At 23.8% G+C, this 23,825-nt stretch overlaps 2 protein-coding genes across 2 annotated transcripts in view; one reads left to right on the forward strand and one right to left on the reverse strand.

Moving 5' to 3' along the window:
- LOC117170568 (general transcription factor IIF subunit 1) overlaps positions 1 to 2,181 on the reverse strand; it is a 33,789-nt gene extending 31,608 nt beyond the window's left edge. The window contains exon 1 of the mRNA XM_033357404.1: positions 2,045 to 2,181. Within this exon, the coding sequence (XP_033213295.1) occupies positions 2,045 to 2,077 (33 nt within the window). The 5' untranslated portion in view covers positions 2,078 to 2,181. The remainder of the gene's footprint in view (positions 1 to 2,044) is intronic.
- A 354-nt stretch (positions 2,182 to 2,535) lies between these two features.
- The window catches only part of LOC117171905 (vacuolar protein sorting-associated protein 26B-like), a 22,817-nt gene continuing 1,527 nt past the window's right edge, over positions 2,536 to 23,825 (forward strand). The window contains exons 1-4 of the mRNA XM_033359554.1: positions 2,536 to 2,934; positions 3,019 to 3,162; positions 7,266 to 7,660; positions 17,817 to 18,135. Coding sequence (XP_033215445.1) covers positions 2,932 to 2,934; positions 3,019 to 3,162; positions 7,266 to 7,660; positions 17,817 to 18,135 — 861 coding nt within the window. The 5' untranslated portion in view covers positions 2,536 to 2,931. The remainder of the gene's footprint in view (positions 2,935 to 3,018; positions 3,163 to 7,265; positions 7,661 to 17,816; positions 18,136 to 23,825) is intronic.

Here is a 23,825-nt window from a genome sequence, read left to right on the forward strand (position 1 = left end):
GTAAAACAATTTAGGAATATTTTTAAATGCCCTAAAATATTTCAAATCTTTTGAAATCCATTGAAACTTTTTAAATCTCTTAAAAATTTCCTGGAAGTTTTAGAAAGTCCTAAAATACTTTGAAACTAGAGAAATCTATTGAAAATTTTTAGGAATCCTTTAAAATATCCGAAAATATTTCAAATCGTTGGAAAAAATTGAAAATTGTTTTAATACCCCTTTAAAATATTCAAATCTGGAAAAAAATTAGGAATATTTCAATATACCCGAAAATATTTCAAATCATTTAAAATGTTTTGAAATCTCTTTAAATTATTTAAATCTGTAAACAAATATAGGAATACTTTCAAATACCTTAAAATATTTCAAATCCCTTAAAGAACTTTGCAGATCCCTTGAAACTTTTCAAAGCTCTTGAAAGTTCTTTGAAATTTTAAAATACCTTAAAACATTTCCAACCCTTTAAAATCCTTTGAAACTTTATAAATCTCCTGAAAATGTCTCGGATGTTTTAAACATTTCCTAAAATCCTTTAAAATCCCTTCACAATTTTTTTAATCTATTGAAAATTCTTCAGAATCTCTTAAAATAACCGAAAATATTTCAAATCATTTTAAATGTTTTGAAATCCCTTGAAAGTTTTTTAAGTCTTTGGAAATTCCTTGGAATTTAAAAAATACTTTAAAATCCCTTCAAATAATTAAAATATATTTTTAATTCTTCGGAATATTTTAAAATATTTGAAATTATCAAACATATTCTGGAATCTCTTGAAACGTTTTAAAGCACTTGAAAATTCCTTGAAGTTAAAAAAACTTCAAAATCCCTTTAAATTATTAGAACTTATATTAAAAAATAGGAATATTTATAAATACCCTGAAATATTCCAAATCCTTTTAAATCTTTTAAAATCTCTTGAAACTTTTCAAAGCTCTTGAAAATTTTCTAGAAGTTTTAAAAATGTCCTAAAATCCTTTGAAATTATTGAAATCTGTTGAAAAATTATCGAAATCTTTTAATATACCCGAAAATATTTCAAATCATCAAACAAATTTTGAAATCCCTTCAACTTATTCAAATTTGTAAAACAATTTATGAATATTTCTAAACACCCTAAAATATTTAAAATCTTTTGAAATCCTTTGAAACTTTTTAAAGCTCTTGAAAATTTCCTGCAAGTTTTAAAAATATCCTAAAATCCTTTGAAATTATTGAAGATTTTTTGGAATCTTTTAAAACATCCGAAAATATTTCAAATCTTTTGAAAACTTTGGAAATCTCTTCAAACTTTCTAAATGGCTTAAAAATGCCTTGAAGAGTTAAAAAAAGTACATCCCTTCAAATTAGAGGAATCTGTAATACAATTTAAGAATATTTTAAAATACCCTAAAATACTGAAAATTCTTAAAAAATGTTTTGAAACTTTTAAAATTTCTTGAAAATTTATTGGATTTTTAAAAAATCCCTTAAAATCTTTGAAATCTATTCAAATGATTGAAATACGTTAAAAATCGTATGAATATTTGAAAACCTAAAATATTTCAAAAGAATTCAAGAAAATTCAGAATTAGGTGTAGGCCTGAATACATGAGTAGTTAACCGATGGTTTAAATTATTGAAAGAAAATTTACCAAAATGATCTTTTTATTTTAAAAAGTGACTGAAAAAGTGAATAAAACGTGATTTTAGAAAAACAGGTGACTAAAAGTGAATGCGTGATTATTTTTTCTTTTAAATCCTTGATCAACCAAATTCGCTGACTTCCCATTTATTTTAAAATAACTGACTTTTCCGAATTTCCACGTTTTTCCTGAACTGCGACCACACTTTATAACCTAAAAAACCGTTCACAAATGAAAGAAAAAACCATGCCGGTTATATTTTTTTCAATATTTGGAGTTGAATTGTACCCGGACAACAATGCACAATTAGAAATCAAAACATTTTAAAGCACATTAGAACGATTTTCGGGCATTTTGATTTCAAGAATTTTTGTTTTGAAACATAAGTACAAAACATAAATTATAAAATACAAAATAATTACCTTGCTGGTTGTTGGAGCTGCTGGTACGTTCATTTTTATGGTTTATTTGACCCTATTGTTATTATTCTTTATATTTTGCTTTTAATATTACCTAAAATTACCTAAAATTGACACATACACAAACTAGGAAAACCAGCTGGTATATGAAATGAAACTCAAAAAAGCAACTGACCAGATAGACAGCAGTTTGCGCAAGCGCGAAATAATTCTCCTTGGAATATTTAATCAGTGAATATCAATTAATTAACTGTTCTAAGTGTTTTTTTTTAATAGAAAGAAAATCAATTATTAATTCTGCATACTTCCTAAACAAATGATCAATTGTTACTATTTCAACAATTAACCATAAAAAACTCCTTTCTTCAACTCTATAACTCATTTCAAATTACCCATCTAAATCTATAATGCCAGCGCCCTCTTTTGTAGAAAGAGTCCCATTGGTCAGTTTCTTGGGATCCAGGGGAAAGAATGTCAAGTTCAGTCAAGTTCTCAAAGTTCAATCCGCGGTGGTTGTAATGTAAATCGCAATTTAGGCATAATTCTGAATCGCTTATGGATAATTTCATCATTGCCCGTGGAAAAAAGATAATATCCTTATCAGGAAATTCCGAAAATCGTGAAAAGGTGCGCGTTGATTTTCGCAAGACCGTCTGATTCATCTCAAATAGAGTGAATGGCAAAAGTGGGGGCAGAGAGAGAGAGAGTAGCTACCATATTGGCAACTTGTGACTTTTGGGTGGTAGTAAGCAAAAAAATAACCCAACTAGTGTCCTTTCGTACATGAAATGATGCCTTGGATTTTATTTAAGTAGGCGTTTCTTTGTGTTTAAAAAAATCCATCTCTTCGCCCAAAAACCAAAGGATTCCTCCTGAAAAAGTCGGGGAAAATGGTAAGTAAAACTGAAACTTGATCTTTCGTTTTTGATCGTATTCCAAGGTGCAGGTACTTTGACCAGTTTTCTTTTAAATCGCAGAGTTTCTTTGGATTCGGACAGTCTGCTGACATAGAGATTACTTTAGATGGAGGCGACACTAGGAAAACTGCGGATATCAAATCCGAGGATGGAAAAAAGGAACGACACTTGCTTTATTACGATGGCGAGTCGGTATCCGGAAAGGTCAGTCTCTTTTAATTCAAAATAATTCCTGCAAAAACGAGTCTTAAGACAAAATAATGACAGGTCGGCCACTGGACCGTGAAACCGGGTATCTGTTGAGACCAGGAAATGCCGGTGAATTTATTTTTTTACCCAAAATTTTATCAATTTCTAGAAAAAAAGTCTGTCCAACAGGGTGTCTACTCACCTGGTAAACCGGGACGTGTCAGGGAATTTTGTTTGAAGTCGAAGAATTTTTTCGAGAGCGTGTCTAAGTTTTCTTTTAAATTGTAACATAAAATTAAATAAAGATATTGTTTCAGTTGTAAATGTAGCTTCATATTACTGAATTTAAGTATTTTGTTAAGATTTAATATTATTTGTGGAAAATTCAACCATTTCGTTAAAAGTTGGTCCTGTTTTTTAGAAAATTAATCTTCTTGGCTGATAACTCATTTTGTGATTGAAAATTGAACTGTGTTGTTAAAAATTCAACTATTTTGTTAAAAATTCATTTTTTCGTTGAAGATTCGTAATTTTAATTAAAAATTCATCTCATTGGGTTATAATTTAAATATCTTGTTTAAAAATCTTTTTTTTTTCTTAAAAATTAATTTTCTTCCGCAGAAAATGTAACTATTTAGTAGATAATTGAGTTATTTGGTTGAAAATTCGTATTTTTTGGTTGGAATTTAATTTTTTTTAACTGAAAAATGTAGCTATTCTTTTTTTTTTAAGTTAATCTTTTTTGGTGGAAAATTTAAGTATTTAATTGAAGATTCGTAATTTGAATTGAATATTTGTCCTATTGGTTCAAAATGTTAATATTTCGTTGAAAATACTTTTTTTCCGTTTTGTTGAAAATTAGTTTTGTTAACTGAAAAAATTATTTATCTTTTTGGTTGCAGATTTATATTTTTTTAGTTAAAAATGCAAGTATTTGGTAAAAAATTCGTTTTGTTCTTAGAGAATTAATCATCTTCATTGAAAATTCATATCTTGCTTAAAAATTCAAGTATTTGATTGAAGATTAGTTAGAAATTAATTTTTTCAACTGAAAAATTTATTTATGCTTTTTTTGTTTGAAAAGTTAATCTATATTTTGTTAAACATACTTTTTTGCAGTTGAAAATTAATTTTTTCAACAGATAATTTAACTGTTACAGTTAGCAATTAGTCTATTCAGTTGAAAAATAATTTTTAACTGAAAAATTTCTTTTATTTTGGGTTGAAAATTAATCTTTCTTAATTGAAAGTTTAAGTATTTGGTAGAAAATTAATCTTTTGTTTACAAATTCAAATATTTTATTAAAGGTTTGTCATTTTAATTGAAACTTGATCTCATTGGTTCATAATTAAAATAATTTCTTGAAAGTTATTTTTTTTGTTGTTAAAAATTAATTTTTATCAACAAATAATATAACTGCTCCAGATGAAAAATTCTTTTATTAATTTTTTTAATAATTTTTTTTATTGAATAATTTAACTATTCTATTTTTGTTAAAAAATGAATGTTTTTTTTTAGTTGAAAATTCAAATATTTTGTAGAAAATTGAACTTTTATTTCAAAATTCTTCTTTTTGGTTGATTTCAACCTTTATGGTTCAAAACTCAACTTTCAACTAAAAATTTAACTATTATAGTTGAAACATTAACTATTTGATTAAAAACTCGTTATTTCCATTGAAAATTAATTTTTTCAGGTGAAAATGTAAACTAATCAAGTAAAAAATTCTATTATTTTTGGGTTTATTATTAGTCTGTTTGGTTGAAAATGATTTTTTGAACTGAAAATTTAAATATTCAATCTTTGGTCGAAAATCTTTCTTTTTAAATTGAAAATTCGTATTTATGGTAAAAAAAATATTCTTTTTCGTAGAAAATTTAACCGTTGAGTTAAAATCTTTGGTTATAACAGATTTTAATTTTAAATCAAAAACAGTTGAAATCAATAAAAAGAAAGACGAATTTTGAACAAGATAATGGAATCCTGAACAGAAAATGGATCAATTTTGAACCAAATAGTTACATTTTTAATTAAAAAAATATTACATTTTCTATCAGAGGAGATGAATTTTTAAACAGCTTTTGAACTGACTCGAAATATACCTAAAATTTTGAAAAATCTTTCAAGATTAAAAAAAAATTGGCTGAAAATCTTTAAGATTTTCTTCGAAATATTGTAAAATGCGTTCAAATTTTCTCTCAACATTAATTTTTCTGCAAAAAAGAATCACTTGAAATTTTCTTAGGCATCTTAACAAGTTATAAATTTTTTTAAAAATATTTTAAAGTTGTAAATGACTTTTAAATATTTCAAACCTTCTTAATATCTCTTAAAATTACTCGATTTTTTTAAATTTTGCAATCTTGTTAAATTGAAAAAGTTTTCTTCAAATTCATTACGCTCTTTTTCGAAATTTTAGGAAATCATTTTAAATGTTTTGAAATTTTTTCAATTTTGTTGAAATTCATTTTTCGAAGTCAAAATTATTTGAAATTTTCCCAGGAATCTTAAGAAGTTTTTGTTCATTTTCTTGAAACCTTTCAAAATCCTTAAAAAGCTTCTTTTTCAACATCTTAAAAAATCAACATTTTGTTTTTAAAAAAGTGAAATCTTTTCAACATGAATTGTTTGAAATCTAAAATCTTGAATCGCTAGAATTTCAGGGTGCTAAATTTAAACTTTGAACCTTAAAAATGTAATTCATCCATTTTCTTAAATTTTAATTTGTAAGTGAAAGGGTTGAATTTTGGTGTATAAATAACAATTAAACAAGTAATTATTTTATCGACTTGAAGTTATAATAATTGTAGTAAAAAGGATGTATGTAGAAAAAAACGTTTAAATTTTACAATTCTAATTTTAGAAGAAAGGGAAGAAATTTTGACATTTAAGTTTTTTCGAATTGAAAAAGGAACTTTTTCGTTTTTTATATTTTTATTTATATAAAGGCGAGAAAATGTATTTTTAACATTTTAATTCAGATTTTTGTTTTTAATTTTTTTCTGAATGGAAAAGGGTACTTTTTTATTAAATATTTTTATTCATTTGAGAGGGTGGAGATCTTTGATTTAATTTTTTTATGAATTGGAAGAGGAACATTTCTTATTTTTAATACTTATATCGAGTTAGAAGGAAGGAAATTAAGGTTCGTATTTATTTTTTGGAATTTTAAGAGCCCTATTTTTTCCTTATAACATTTTTATTGTGTGGTGAATTTGGTATTTTTAATATATATGTGATAGAGGAGAATTTTTTATTTTTAGTTTTGTACTGAATTTGAAAAAGGAAAATTTTTTATTTTCAGTTTTTCTTTTGAATTTAAGCCAGGAAATTTTGTTATTTTTAACATTTTTATTAAGTTGGTAGAAGGTCAACAAATTTGGGGAATCTTGGATTTCATTTTTTTATGAATTGGAAGAACATTTTTTTATTTTTAATATTTATACCGAGTTGGAAGGAAGGAAATTATGGTTATTAATTGTTTTCCGGATTTGTTGAAGGCCAATTTTTTCTTTTTAACATTTTTATTGAGTGGCGAATTTTGTATTTTTAATATATATATATATCTAAGATTATTGTGAATTTAAATAGGGGATTAGTTTTAATTTAAAGCATTGAAATCGAGAGCATAGATTTATATTTTTTAACCGAAAATATTCTAATTGTTCAATAAATAAAAAAAACTTTTAATTTAAAGATTATAGTTTAATGGGATTTAATGTAAAAAATTTTAATTGGAAAATGTTAAAAGCTTCCATTTTATACTTGTAAATTATTGAGCATTTTAATAACAAATTTCTCAAATTTCAATTTTAAAATTCAAGAGTTCCACTCTGGGTGTTTTAATTTGGAGTTTAATTTTACTTCAAATGAAAAAAAAATTTCAGTTGTAATAGTTCGAATTTCCTAATTCTAATGATCGTGAAAAATTGTTGCGATCCAGGAAAAAACAGGGAGATGATCACAATTTTTTTCCCTCTCTTAAACCGGCCGCCCTAAATGAGTTCGTTTTCCATGAAGCTAAACTTTTTTCCGCTCTCTTTAAATTGATTTACAATAATAATTCTTTTCAAAACGTACTCTCATCTCTTAAGCTAATTGTTTATTTTCATTGCAGATAAACATCAGCTTAAGAAAAGCCGGCAAATTAGAGCATCAGGGTGTAAAAGTAGAATTCATTGGTCAGATAGAAATGTTTTATGATCGGGGTAACCACCACGAATTCACGAGCTTGGTGAAGGAATTGGCGAGGCCAGGGGAGCTCACACACAATACACTTTACAATTTTGAATTCGCCAATGTGGAAAAGCCGTTCGAAAGCTACACTGGATCCAACGTTCGTCTCAGATACTTTCTCAGAGTAACGATTGTTCGGAGATTAAGCGACATTGTCAAAGAATTAGAACTCGTTGTACATACGCTCAGTTCCTATCCAGACATGAACAACCCTATCAAAATGGAAGTTGGCATTGAAGACTGTCTGCATATTGAATTTGAGTACAACAAAAGCAAGTAAGGAATTCTCTAAAACATTACAGATATTATAATTTAATTTTACAAGATTACAAAATTTAAAAAAATCGAGTAATTTAAAAAGATATTAAAAAGGTTTGAAATGATTTACAACTTTAAAATATTCAACAAAAAATGGATAACTGAATGTATAAAATAAGAAAATTTCAAGTGATTCTTTTTTGCAGAAAAATTAATGTTGAGAGAAAATTTGAACGCACTTTACAATATTTCAAAGAGAATCTAAAAGATTTTTAGGCAATTTTTTTTTTAATTTTGAAAGATTTTTCAAAATTTTAGGTATATTTCGAGTCAGTTCAAAAGCTGTTTAAAAATTCATCTCCTCTGATAGAAAATGTAATATTTTTTTATTGAAAATGTAACTTTGGTTCAAAATTAGTTTTTTTTTTATTGATTTAAAATTAAAATCTGTTATAACCAAAGATTTTAACTCAAGGTTAAATTTTCTACGAAAAAGAATAATTTTTTTACCATAAATGCGAATTTTCAACAAAAATATAAGAATTTTATATTAAAAAAGAAAGATTTTCGACCAAAGATTGAACATTTAAATTTTCAGTTCAAAAAATCATTTTCAACCAAACAGACTAATAATAAACCAAAATAATCGAATTTTTACTTGATTAGTTTACATTTTCAGCTGAAAAAAATTAATTTTCCCTGGGGTACCCTATCTGCAGTCCATGGCGGAATTAAAAAAAAAATGTATAATATGATCGAAGCCTTCAAGAAGTTTTCTAGAGAGTTTAAGTACTCCGAGAATTTTTCATGAGCATTTATAAGCATGTTGAATTATGATTTTAAAAAACGCAGGGTGGCCGCTGGATGGAGAAACCGGGAATTTTTTGAGACCGGGAAATGACAGTAAATTTTTTTTTTACCAGAAATTTTAGAAATTTGTAGAAGAAAAAACTGTCTACCTTCGATTTCAACAGTTTTTAAATAATGAGTTGAATTGTTATGTTTTTTAATTATGCTATTATTTAGCTTACAATGCGTCATTAAATATTTGTTTACATTAAAAATTTTCCATTTAAAATTTTTATTTTTAACCTTACATTTTTAATTTAAAGAATTTTTAAATGCTTTCTTAAAGAATTGAATAAATAAAAAATAAAAGCCTTTGATGTTGAAAATTTTGGATGAAAGACATTTTCATTTAATAAATTAATTAATTTCCTTAAATTTATCTGTACTTTAAGTAATAAAAAGTTAACGAAAACGATTTGAAAAAAGGATTTTAAATCAGTTCAAAATTTAGGAGTTTTCAGATTTTAACGTTAATACTTAAACGGTTTCACTTTGAAAGTCTTAGTCATTAAACAAATGTGAACGTGTGACTTAAAGTTTATAAACCATTTTCAACTTATAAATAACTTCGTAGTAATATATTCTTAATTGAAGGGTTTTATTACATTTAAAATATTGTTTCAGTCTAAAATATTCCATTTTTAACCCATTCAATTTGAAATTTTTAATTAAAAAAAAAGATTAATTATTGAATATTTAGCAATATTTGAATTTCTATTTGAGACAAGTAAATTGAAACGAAATATTTAGAAGTAAAGAATCTTTAACTGAATCGTTTGATATAGAAAGCCTGAAATCGTTAAAATTTCGAAGAGCCTTTAAAATTTGAACCTTACAATTTTAATTGTTTTATTTGAAAAATGCAAATTTTTTTAATTTTGATGTATAATTTACAAATGAAAGTTTGTAGAAAAAAATTGAGTATTTTAAGAGATATTTAGGAGTCTTTAGGAGTCTTAAAAAGATAAACAATTATCGCGCAAATTTTAGACTGTTTTCTTAATATCTTCTAGAATATTTTTTGCAAATTTTGTTTAAATCTTTGAAAAACTTTTTAAATATTCTCGTAAAATAATTTTTCAAAATGAAAAGTAATTTTTAATTTTCCTATGAATCTTAAGGAAAAGGTTTTTATTCTTTTGAAGCCTTTCACAATTCTAGAAAAGAATCTAATTTTTTTTTTTTAAATCTGCGAAAATCTACATTTTGTTTTACATTCAGTTTCAATCTTTTCAAACTTTCTACATATCTCTTAAAATTACTCAAATTTCGTCTACAAATAATAAATGTTCAAATGTTATTTATACATACAAATTGTAAAGAAATTTTCTAAAATTTGCAGGATTTTCTGAAAATTGTAGAAAAAAAATCAATTAATTTTGACAAATATTTAGAAGTTCTGAAAAAATTTCCAAAATAATTTTAAATTTAAAGCGAATTTAAAACAATTTCTAGATTTCTCAAAATTTTGAAATAAAATGTTAAAGTTTTCCAAGGATGTTTAAACTATTTAAAAAGAAAATGATTGAATTTGGAATTTAAGAAGTGTTCAGTTTAAAATGTTGTAATTTTTCAATATTTAATGTTTCCAGCTTAAAATTCCTTAAAATTATATAATTTGGAACATTTTAAAGTTCATTGATTGATTTTTTTATTTAGAGCATTGCAAATGATAAAGTTCATTTATATTTTTTATAGTGAAAAATGTTAGTACCTTCAATTTTATACGCGCAAATTATTGAGCATTTGAATACATAATTTTTTAATTAAAAACTTTTAAATGTCAATTTTAAAAGCTCAAAATTTAACAGTTCCACTTTGAGTGATTTCATTTGCAGCTCAGTTTTTATTGCCTCAAGTGGAACATTTTTCAGCTTTAGAGTTCCATTTTTTTAGAATTCGTTGACCGTGAAGAATGTTTGCTAACCGGGAATTTATTTCGTAGATTAAAACGGCCAACCTTAAAACGTATTTTTTATTTTTATTCATTGTTATTACATTATTTGAATTTCGAGAGAAGAATTCGCGAATTCTTCGGGAGAAGAATTCAATGAAATTTATTTTAAAAATTATGGACAATTTAAATAGAAATCAAATGAGTTGAAAATAATTTAAAAATGTTGAAAAATTCAGTGAATTAAGTTTGAAATGTGTTTAGGAAAATTAAAAAGAATTCAAAATATTTCGAAGAAATTCCTAAGAATTTAAGATAAGTTTCAAAGACTTCAAGATGAATAAAACAAAAACTTTTTACAAATCCATTGTAATGAGTAGAATTGAGAGCATTGAGAGGATTTCAAAATATTAAAAAATAATTCAGGATAAATGAACAAGAATTCAGGGCAAATTCCAGATTAATCGCAAAAAATAATTGAAAATCTCTTCAAATCTTTGAAATCCTTGAAATCTTTAACTTTTTGTAAATTAATTGTTTGAAATCCATAAGAATATTAAAATCCTTTAAAATTATTGAAACCCTTGGTAATTCCTTGGAGTTGTTTCAATCTTTTGAAAATACCCTCGAATCTTTAAAAATACTCTAAGATCTCTTCAAAATATTGAATTCAATCAAAATTCCTTGGACTATTTTAAAGTATCTTAAACCATTTCAAATCTTTTGATATTTTTTGAAATCCCTTAAAAATTTTGAGCATTTGAACATTTTAAATCCTTTAACATCTTTCAGAATATCTTAAGTTCTTGAAAATGCCAAGGAACTTGTAAAAATACTTTGAAATGTTCAAAATATTTTGACCATTTCATCAATTGATCCCCAGGATCAATTAAATGAAAAGTTTTTCAAATCGTGAATTTCAAAAAAATAATGTAAACCTCTTCAATTATTTGAAACCCTACAAAATATCTTACCTCTAGTAACTGAATTCTTTGAAATCCACTAAAATATTATAAAATTCCGTGATATTCTATGACGATATTCCCTGAAATCCTGGAAATTATGGTAAAATAGATTAAGAGCTTTAAAATCCCTTAATCGTTGGAATCCTCGGAAATTTGGTAAAATCATTAAAAATACCTTAAAACCTTATAGATCCTCTGAGATTGTTCCATGTCTTCCGAAATTCTGGAAAAATTTTTATCCTAAAATATGTTAATCGCTTTGAAATCACTGCTAATTATTGAAAATAATTAAAAATGTCTAGGAATCTTTCTACATTTTAAGCACTTTTTAGTTCAGTTTTCAAATCAGAAAGATTAATTTTCCACTTAAAAAAACAACTCATTTTCTGCAAAGAACTGAAATTTTCATCTGAAAAAGATCAATTTTCTACCAAAATTAAAGCAGTCAAAATGATAGCAAAATAAATTTTTAACCAAAAATAGAAGAATGAAATTTTTGGTTAAAACATTTAATTTTCTACCAAAAAAAGAATCCTAATCAAAATAATTGAATTTTAAAACCAAAGATGCATTTTTGCCAAAAACAAGACAGTTATAATCAAATATATAAATTTTCAACTCAAAAAGATAAATCTATAAACCAAAAATAGAGTAGTTCAATTTTATGTTAAAAAATTAAATTAAAAGAAAAAGAAGAGTTTTCATCAAAATTCATTAATTTTCGAGTAAGATTGTAAATGGTCAAGCCATTCGTCTAGAAGATTAATAATACGAATGCAAACAAATTGTTTCTAAATACATTTTAAGCACTTTTTAGTTGATTTTTCAAATCAAAAAGATTAATTTGCTACTAAAAAAAAACCAACGCATTTTCAACAAAGTACTTGAATTTTCATCTAAAAAAGATAAAGTTTCTACTAAAATTAAAATAGTTAAAATGTTAGAAAAATAAATCTAAAATAAATCTTGGTTAAAAAAATGAATTATCAACTAAAGAGAAACGATTTTTCAATCAAAGAAATTTATTTTTAATCCCAGTGACGAATTTTTAACAACAACAAAAAATGAATTTTTGACTAAATAGTAGAATTTTCAATTTAAAAAAATGAATTTTCTAATCACAAAAAAACGAACCTTCAACTTAATAGTTTTTTTTCATCAAAGAAATGCATTTTTAACAAAAATAGAATAGTTAAAGTAAATTTTCAACTGAAATGATAAATCTTCAGCTAAAAAGAAAACTAATTTTTAATCAAATACATGAATTTTCACCTAAAACATATATTTTTTTAACTAAAAATACAATAATTAAATTTTTAATAAAATCAAAGTAAATTTTCACCGAAACAGTATAATTTTCGACAAAAAATAGAGTAACATTTTCAGTTAAGGAAAAAAATAAATTCTATTGGCAATGTTTAAACTGCGATACGCCACCTGATGACAAACATCTGAACTAGAAAGAATAGGTAAAATTTTAAAGATATGTACATTTTAATTTGTGCATACAATTTTTTTAACGATTTTTTTGTGGAATTTTGCATTTTTGTATACAGTGAAAAAACACATTTTTTGACATAAATATTTTTAAAAAAATTATTGTACAATTTATTGTGATTTTCAAAAGGTTATAAAGTTAAAGGAACTTATTTTGAAGCAAAACTGAACTCGCAAAGTAAATTTTTTTTATTAATTTATATATAAAATATTTATTATTTAAAAAGCTGATCTAATTAAAGTTTATTTATGCTTACAATAGATTGAAACTTACATGAAAGAGTGAAATAATTGTTTGTCTTTTTTTTAAAACCTATTTGACAAAACTCTTGTTTTCACTGTATAAGATGGAAATTCTATTTAAACTGTTTGTTTTTATGAAGATCTGATTTTAGTATTCAATCATTGTTTTATACTTTACAAAAAAGTCGTATAACACTTTTATGCAAAAATTAAAATACATCTTTAAAATTGTACCTACTCTTTCTACTTTCAGTTTTTGGCAGCAGGTATACATGAATTTTCAACCAAATATTCAAATTTTTAAAGGAATTTTCAACCAAAAAGAAAAATTAGTTACCAAGAAGCTTAAATATTCTCCCACAAATTCGAATTTTCAATCAAATATAGTAATTTCAAACCAAATGTTTTAATTTTCAACATAAGAAGATAGATTTTCAGCCAAACATGTGCGAGTTCAATTTTTAGTTAAAACAATTAATTTTCAACTATAAAACATAATTTTGAATAAAAGAATTAAATTTTGAACAAAAAAAATGTTTGTCGACTAAAATGATGTGAATCATCAACCAAATAGTTTCGGTTATTAATCGTAATAATAAAATTAACTGCAAACTTAAGTTTTGTGAAAATTTGCCAACTCTTATCAGGTTTTCCGTGACATTCCTTGACTTTCTAGAATTACCTAATCTTTAGCAGCTCTGTAATTTAAAAAATTATATGTTTATTTTAGTCTAGAATGTTTTTTGTAAAAATATATGTAGTAATTATGGTACATGTTTGCTTAAACAATAAATGCTTTAAATTATGTTTAATGCTCTATAAATTATTTTAAAATTTGTTCTCAAATCACTTTTAGTCACTTTTTTCAAGAAATGAATTACTATTCAATTCAGGTCTATACCTATTTCTGAATTGTCTTAAAGTACTTTCGAGTATTTTTAAGATCCCGAGAATTTTTAAATAGATTTTAATAACTTAAAGGGATTTTTAATAAATTAGGGTATTTTTCAAAATTCTAAGGCATTTTCAGGAACTTTTAATTTGTAATATTTTAGGGAATTTTAAACGATTCCAATTAATTTTGTATTATTTTCTTTAATTTGAAGGGATTTTAAAACGTTTGAAATATTTTAGGATAAAGAAGTTTCCAGCATTTCGGATGATATAGAATTATTTAAAGGAATTTTAAAAAGCTCTCAGTGTATTTTAATACATTTTCCCGAGATCAGGAAATATCATATAATTTCATCGGATTTTATAATATTTTAGTGAATTTCAAAGAATTAATTTACGAGAAGTGAGGTATTTTGTAGAATTTTAAAGGATTTTTAATATTTTAGGGAATAATTATTTAGGGAATAATAATTATTCAATAATATTTTAGGAATAATTAGCGGGGATTTCAAAGCGATTAAAATATTTTAGGATAAAGAATTTTACAGGATTTTATCAAATTTTCGAGGATTTCAAATATTTGAAGAGATTTACATTATTTTTTTTTTTGAATTCACCCTGAAATCTGAATATACCCTGAATTCTTTTAAATTCTTTGGAATTCATTTAGGTTATTTAAAAATTGTACAAAGAAATTTTAAATTGATTTCAATAATATAATGAGATTTCAAATATTTGAGGGTATTGTAAAATATTTCCAGACAGTTTGAAAAGCTTTAAAAAGTTTTAATAGTTTTTAAAAAATATCAAAGGATTTGAAATATTTTAAGATACTTTCAAATAATAAATAATTTAAAGAGATTTTAATATTTTTATGGATTTCAAAGAATTTATTCGCAAAAAGTGAAGGATTTCGTAGGGTTTCAAAAATTTGAAGAGATTTTCAATTATTTTTTGCGATTAATCTGGAATTTGCCCTGAATTCTTATAAATTTATCCTGAATAATTTTAAATTCTTTTAAAATCCTCTAAACTCACTCAATTCTACTTAATACAATATTATTTTATGACAAGTTCTTGTTTCATTTATCTTGAAATCTTTAAAACTTATCTTAAATTCATAGGAATTTCTTTTAATTCTTTTGAATTCTATTTCATTTTTCTAAACTCGTTTCAAACTGGATTCACTGAGTTTTTTCACGTTTTTAAATTGTTTTCAACTCTCTCGATTTCTGTTTAAATTGAGCATTATTTTTTTTATGAATTTCATCAAATTCTTCTCATTTCCCTTAAATTTTTCTAAACTTATTTCAAGTTTGCGGAAATCAGTGAAATTTGTTATTAAAAAATTTGTTTCCAATTCATTTCAATTCTTTTGAATTTAACTTGAATTGTTTTGATTTCTTGTGAATTTCACGAATGAATATCACCACTTTCAATTACTTCTAATCGTCTGCAATCAGAGAGTCCTACATCAAAATTTAAATTCATCATAGAATACATTCCAGTTTAAAAGTGTTGAATAACTAGGGTTGCTACAAGACTTTGAAAGTCTGGCAAAGTAATGAAATTTCACGGGATTTTGTAATATTTTAATGGATTTTGAAGAAATTATTCACAAGAATTGTAAGATTTTTGTAGGAATTTAAAGATTTTTAAATATTGAAATACATTTAAAAGTATTCCAAGGCATTTTTAATTGATTTATATAATCCTAGAAGCTTTCAAGAGCTTTATAAATAATAAAATAAAATCTTTATTAATAATATATTTCAATAACTTGAAGGTATTCTGAAAGGCTTAAATAATTTTAGGGTATTTTAAAAATATTCCAAGACTTCTTAGATTTAAAAGATTAAAATTTTCATGGGAATTTTAAATTCATGTATTTTGTTGAAAAATCGTCTTTTTGGTATAAAATTAATCTTTTTGTTTGCAAATTATTACCCTTGTTTTTTTAAATTGAAAATTAATTGTTTTAAATAAAAATTTTAATTCAATTTTTAGTTTAAGACTTTTATTAAAAAATTTTTTTTGTTTGGTAATTCAATTATTCTAGTTTAAGATTCATCATTGTAGTTAAAAATGCATCGTTTTGTTTAAAATTTTACTATTTCAGTGGAAGAATCATAAATTTAGTTGAATATTCATCACTTTGTTTGAAATAGTAACTTTTTTTTCTTCATTTTTTTTTTAATGAAATTTTTTTTAACTGAAAGAGTTACTATTCTAATTGAATATTTCATCATTTTAGTAGAAATTTCATCTCTTTCGTTGAATAATAATTTTTGTGACTAAAAATTTAAATATTCAATTTTTTATAATTATTTTAATCGAAAATTCATCACTTTGGTTGAAATTTTTTTTGTGTGTGCAAATTCAATTCTTTTAACTGTAAAAACTAATCTACTTTTGGTGGAAAACTGATCTTTTTTAGTGAAAAACTCAACTATTTGGTTGAAAATTGATTTGAAAATTCAAATATTTGGTTGTGAATTCATTTATATTATTTAAAAAATCGTCGTTTTGTTGAAAATTTCGCTTTTGAAGTTAAAGATAAAACTTCTTGGTTGAAAGTTATACACGTTTCTTAAAAATTATCTTTTCGTTTTAAAATTCACCTGTTCAATTCAAAATTCATCATTTTAATTGAAAATTCATCTCTTTGATTGAAAAATTATTTTGTTGTAAAATTTAACAATTTCGTTGATGATTAATGTCTTTCGTTGAAAAATCGTATTTTTTAGTAGAAAGTTAATTTTTTTGTTTTGAAAATTCATATTTGTAGCAAAAAAAAACTACTTGATTGAAAGTCTTTTGTTAATAGTTTATCTTTTTAGTATAAAATTCACCTATTCCAGTTGAAAATTCATTATTTTAATTGAAAATCCATCACTTTTTTTTTTAAATTAATTTTTTCACTGAAAATTTAACTCTTCTATTTTTTTTGAAAAATGTTTTGTTTTTTTAAATTCCAAATTCAACTATTTCATTTAAACTTGATCTTTTTGGAGTTAAAAATGTAACTATTTGGTTGTGAATTCTTTTATATTGTTGAAAAATCGTCTTTTGCTGGAAAATTAATCTTTTTTTGTCTAAAATTCAAGTATTCGGTTAAAAGTTCATCTGTTGTGTTGGAAATGCAGTACTTTTACTTAAAACGTTAGGATTTTGAAGCAGTTTCAGTCGAATTTAATATAGTGCCCACATTAATTTGACTTAAATATGCCCTGAATTTTAAGTATAAGAATGTAAGAATTTTATTAAAATTATTAATAAAATGCATAGACTTTAGAGACAAATTCAAGAAATTATTAATTATTTATTTAGTATTATTTAATTAATCGATGGTGATAATATATTTGAGAATATTTTAAAATATAATTTGTCAAAGCTTTTTAATTTCAACATAGTAATTCAATCCTTAGAAACTGAAAAACCCATTACAATATACTCGTGAAACAATGCACATATTCTGAGTCGATTATTTAAAAAAAAATGCGAAATATTTTAATGGTTCCGTGTTACGAAAAATTATACTAGAAAAAAAAATCTATTTTTTCCCAGGTTTTAAGAGCTTTATAAAGCTTCAAAAGATTTCAAAGAATTTGAAAAATTTTATGGTATTTGAAAAGGTTCCAAAAAATTAATAATACATTTCAATAACTTGAAGGTATTCTGAAAGATTTAAATGATTTTATGATATTTTACAAATTTTAAAAGATTTAAACAAAATTTTTTAATTTAAAAATTTAAAAGTTTAATTTAAAATTATTCCCCATTGGATATCGATAATGGAGATTCCTGAATGACTATTTTGTGTTCATTTTAGATATCATTTAAAGGACGTAATCGTCGGGAAAATCTACTTCCTCTTGGTAAGAATAAAGATCAAACACATGGAGATTGCAATTATAAAGCGGGAAAGCACAGGTTCAGGAAACACAACCTTCACGGAAAATGAGACAATAGCGAAATACGAGATTATGGATGGAGCTCCCGTGAAAGGAGAATCTATTCCCATCAGGGTCTTTTTGGCAGGTTACGATTTGGCCCCAACAATGCGAGATATCAATAAAAAGTTCAGCGTTAGGTATTATCTCAATTTAGTTCTGATGGACGAGGAAGATCGCCGTTATTTTAAACAGCAGGTACAATATTTTATTGCAAATTGAATTTTAAAACTCCTACTTTAACACTCTTCCCCTCCCCCCCTTTTTTTTAGGAATTCCTCTTACCTTCTTTTTATGAAACATCCTTTTTTCCTCGTTTTTTCGCCGAAATGCGAAATGAATTAGCAAAACCCAATAAAAGAAACTTAGCTTGTTGAAAATTCATTTTGTTGGTTGGAAAGCTTACTATATTGTTTTGAAAAATTTTTAGATTGAGAATTAATTTTTTAAACTGAAAATTTAACTTTTGAATTTTTAGTTGAAATTTAAACTATTTAATTTTTCATTGATGATTCTTTTTTTTTATGTTGAACTAATTGTTTGAAAGTTGAATTATTTGATTTTAAATTCAATTTGTTGGTTAAATGTTGAGCTGTTTTGAGGAAAGTACAACTACTTGGTTAATAGTTGAACACCTTGTTTGAAAATTAACTTTGCCTTAAGATTCCTAATTTTCGTTAAAAATTTATCTGTTTGGTTACAAATTTAACTAATTTAATGAAAATTCGCTTTTTTTTAATTTTCTTAACTGAAAATTTTAGAACAAAAATGGGCGTTTTTATTGAAAAATTCCAATATTTGATTGAAAACTGATATTTTTAATTGAAAACTGACATTTTTAATTGAAAATTCATGTATTTTTTTTGAAAATTCATTTTTTTTATAAAGTTAATCTTTTTGTTGACTAATTTATAATTTCTGCTTGAGGATTGAAATATTTTGTTAAAATTTCGTATTTTTTGGTTGAATTCAACTGTTGTTGAGTTTTTTAAAAATATATTTTTCGGTTGAAATGTCAACTATTATATTTTTTGTTTATAATTCATTTTTTTAAATATAAATTCAACTGCTTGGTTAATAATTGAAAAATTCATCACTTTGCTTAAAAATTGAATTGTTTTGTTAAAAACTCGTTTTTTTAGTTTATAATTAAATTTTTTTAAACTGAAAATTCATCTTTTCCATTTTGAGATGAAAATTGATCGTTTTTATTAAAAACTCAACTATTTTGGCTGCAAATTTATATTTTTAATTAAACATTTATCTATTTGCTTAAAAATACATCTTTGTAGATTGAAAATGCTACTATTTGATTAAAAATAAAACTATTTGTTGTAAATTCATTTTTTTTATTTTGAAAATTTATTTATTTGGTTAAAAAGTCCATAATTCGTTTGAAAATTCAACTTTTTGGTCAAAAATTAATATCTTTAGGCTGGAAATTAAACTTTTTGATAGAATATATATCTTTTTAGGTCAAATATTTCATTACACTTTTTTTTATTTAGTAAAAAATTCAACTATTTGGCTTAAAATTCTTTTTTGTAAGTTTAAAATTATACTCATTGATGAAAAATTCAACTATTTTTGTCATAAAATCATTTTTAATCAAATTTCGTCTTTTTGGATATATTATAAAATTCATCCTATTAGATTCAAAATTTATCTTTCTTCGTAGATAACTTTTTTGTAAAAATTTCCAATATTTTGTTAAAGTCATATTTGATGAAAAATTCTTCTTTTCGGATTGAAAATATTAAAACTATTTGGTTAAATGTTCAGTTACTTTTTTTGAAATTTTCATTTTCTTAAAGTTCAACTATTTGGTTGTAAATTCAATTGTGTACATAGAAACTAATATTATTTGGTTGTTTTCAAAATTGCACTTTTTGGAGAAAATTCAACTGTATTTAAAAAATTTTTTTTTATAAATTCGTCTGTTTGAATCGAAAATTCGTTCCTTTTGATTTGTTGAGAAATAATCTTTTCTGATTAAAAGTTATTGAAATTTGAACTTTTTTGTTAAAAATTTTTTTTTTTGTTGGTAAAGTTTCATAATTTTAGTTGAAACTTCAAACTATTTTGATGAAAATTTAAATATTTTTTTTTTTTAAATTCGACTATTTTGTTGAAAGTTTATCTGAAACCTTCGTCTTTTTTACTGGAAAATTCAATTTTTTATTTTAAAATGCAACTGTTTCTGGTTAAATACGAATCTTTTTTTATTAAAAAATATTGCTATATGGTGGAAAATTCATCTTTTCAGGTTGAAAATTCAACTGTGTGGTTAAAAAGTCAACAATTTTATTGAAAATTCTACTATTCTGTTACAAAGACATCTTTTTTTTTTCGAAATTTCAACTGCTTTGTTGAATTTTTTTTTAATAATTCTTTGTTGAATATTTATCTTTTTTGCGGAAGATTCTACTATTTTCAAATATTCAATCTTTTTATGTTGAATTCATCGATATGCAAATTCATTATTTGTAATGAACATTTGAAAACTGATCTTTTTTAGTCGAAATTTCATATTTGGTATGTTTAAAATTCTGCTATTTAGTTACAAATGGAACTATTTTGTGTACAAAATTCGTCCTATCGGATTAAAAATTCCCTTTTTTTGTTAGAAGAGTAATATTTCTTGGTTGAAGATGAACTTTTTTGTTGAAAATTCAACTTTTCTGGTTAAAAATTCAACTGTCTTCAAAAAAATTAATTTCATTGGATGAAAAATTTATTTATTTTGTTAAAAATGAATCTTTGTTGGTAGAAAATTATTCTTGTTGGTTGAAAATTTATCTGTTTTAAGTGAAAATTGAACTATTTTCTTGAAAATTTGTCTTTTTTATTTGAAAATTCATGTATTTTGTTAAAAATTTTACTTTCTTGATAGAACATTCATCTTTTGGTTTAAAAGTTCAACTATTTTGTCAACAATTAAATTTTTTGGTTGAATATTCATAATTTCAGTTAAAAAATAAATTTCTTTGGGTAGAAGTTCATTTTTTTTACTGAAAATGTAACTATTCGACGTTTGCTTGAAAATTTATCTGTTTTAGGTGAAAATTTCATTATAGTCTTAAAATATAAACTTTTTGGTAGAAAATTAATCTTATTAATTGAACTTTTATCGTTTTATTATAAATTAAATTCTTGCTTTACAAACTTATATCTTTTGTTAAAAATTAGTATTTTTTTTTCTTTGAACATTTATCTTCTTGAGTTGAATATTTAACTATTTTGTTGAAAATTGGTATTTTTTGGCTTGAAAATTCAAAATTTTGGATTAAAAATGCAACTATTTGGTTAAAAAATCAACCTTTTATTGGTAATTCGGTTTTTAGTTTAAAAAAACATTTTTTTTACTAAAAATGTAATTTTCGATTAAAAATTTATCTTTTTTAGTTGAGAATTAATTTATTTTGTGTAAAACTCGTCTTGTCTGGGTTAAAAGTTCCATTGTTCTAGTAGAAAAGAGATACTTTTGGGTTGAAAATTCAACTTTTTTGGTTAAAAATCTATATTTTCGAGTTGAAAACAGAACTGTTTTGTAGGAATTTCGTTTAAAATTCAATTATTTTCTCTGAAACTTTCAATTTCTTGAAAATTCAACTATTCAGTTGTAAATGCAACTGTTTGCAGGGTGGCCGCTGGGCCGGGAAACCTGGAAACCCGGGAAATGACAGTGAATTTATTTTTTGAACGGGAATTTTACCAAGTTTTTAGAATAAAAATTATGTCCAACTTTTATTTCAATCATTTTTAAATAATTTCCTGAATTGCGATTTTTATAAATTATTATATCATTTAGTTTAGAATGCTTAATTCGAAAATCTTTCACTGTAAAAATTTTCCATTCAAGATTTTTAATTTTTAAGCATATATTTTAATTTAAAGAATTTTGAAATGCAGTTTTAAAGGTTTAAAAAAAATTCAAAATAGAAGTTTTTAAAATCGAAGATTTTTTTTTATAAAAACCAAGGTGGACGCCAGACCTGGAATTTAACGAATTTTCAGAAAAAAATCTGCACATGTTCGATTTTAACAGTTTTAAAAATAATTAAAGTGCAGTTTTGAGGATTTAAACAATTAAAAATTTAAAGCATTTGAAGTTGAACATTTTTGATAAAAAACAGTTTTATTTTATCAACTGTAAATATAAATAAATAAATTATTTTAAAAATGGATCTGTACTTTAAGTATAGAAATCTGAACAATAATTAATTTGACCAAACAATTCTAGATCCGTTCAAAATTTGAGTAATTCCAGATTGTAATTGTTTCAATCCGAAAGTCTTGATAAGAATTCAAATTAATATATCATTTATTCCGATAATTTTATTTTTAAATAAAAATTTGCATGATTTATCAATAATATATTTTTAATTCAGAATTTCAGGTATTCTGTTATATTATTTTCTTAATATTAAATTTAATTAATAAATTTATTAATATATTATTTCTATTTTTCAATATTTCACTGTTTATTTAAGACGAGTAAATTGAAACGAAATATTTAAAAGAAAACAATTTGAAACTGAATTGTGTTTTACATAGAAAGCTTTGAATCTTTAGATTTTCGAAGAACTTTTAAACTTTTAGCGTTACAATTTTAATTGTTCTATTTAAAAAGTGTTTAATTTATAAGTGAAATTGTTAAAGTTTGACCCATGAATAACAATTGAATATTTATTATTTGTAGAAAAAATCTGAGTAATTTTAAGAGATAAGTAGAAGTTTGGAAGAGATTCAAAATTAATTAAAAGCTTGAAATTATTTCAAGTAATTTAAACGAAGTGTGTTAACATTTTTTTTCAGAACTTCCAAATATATTTTTAAATTAATCGAAATATTCCTACAAATTTTGAAAATCCAGCAAAATAAATAAAATCCTTAAAATCTCCCATGTTCTTCTTTGATAATTTTTTAAATCTCTTAAAATCTTAAACTTTCTGTTAAAATAATTTTTTAAAGTGAAAAAACATTTTTAATAATCCTAAGAATCTTGAGAAAATGTTTGGTTCGATATCTACAAATATCTACATTTTATTTTAAATTCGGCTGTAAGTATTTCAAATTATTTCAAGTTCTAAATTTAATTCGAATCTTTTTAAAACTTCTAAATATCTCTTGATATTACTCTAATATTTTTGCAAATAAAAGTTCTAGAAAAAATTCAATTCATTTTGAAGTAGATTCAAAAGTTGTGACAAAAAATTCAAAAATTATTTTGAATTTGGATACATTTAGAACCTCTTCTAGATTTCTGAAGATTTTGAAATAAAATTGTAAAGCTTTTGTAGGATGCCTAGACAATTTAAAATAAAAATGATTTAACTTCTAATTACAGAAATATTAAGTTAAAAAAATTATTTTTCAATTTTTAATGTGTCTAGTTTAAAATTACTCAAAATAATATAATTTTAAAAAATTTTAAAGTTCATTGCAATTTAAAAGTGTTAATACCTTCGAGTTTATACGTGTAAGTTATTGAGCATTTGAATATAGAATTTTTGAATTGAAAACTTTTAAACTTCTATTTTAAAAGTTTAGAATTCAAGGGTTCCACTTTGAATGCTTTAATTTGTCGTTTATTGTTTATTATTTTATATGGAAAAATGTTTGGAATATAGTTTGATTTTTTAAATTTCATTGGTCGTGAAAAATGTTTGCGAACCGGGAAAAACCCGGGAATTTTCTTCTTTGAACAAAAAAACGGCTACCCTGTGTTTGGTAAAAAATTTATTTTATTTAGTTGTTGAAAAAGCAAATTAATTGGTGGAAAAATGATCTACAGTCTGTCAAGTTAAAGCGTGGGTGGCTTTACTCGCAGTCGGTAAGGTGTATCGACATGATTTTGGTGTCAAAATATTAAGAAGAGCTCCCTC

The sequence above is a fragment of the Belonocnema kinseyi genome, chromosome 4, assembly GCF_010883055.1.
Source record: "Belonocnema kinseyi isolate 2016_QV_RU_SX_M_011 chromosome 4, B_treatae_v1, whole genome shotgun sequence".
Taxonomy (NCBI): domain Eukaryota; kingdom Metazoa; phylum Arthropoda; class Insecta; order Hymenoptera; family Cynipidae; genus Belonocnema; species Belonocnema kinseyi.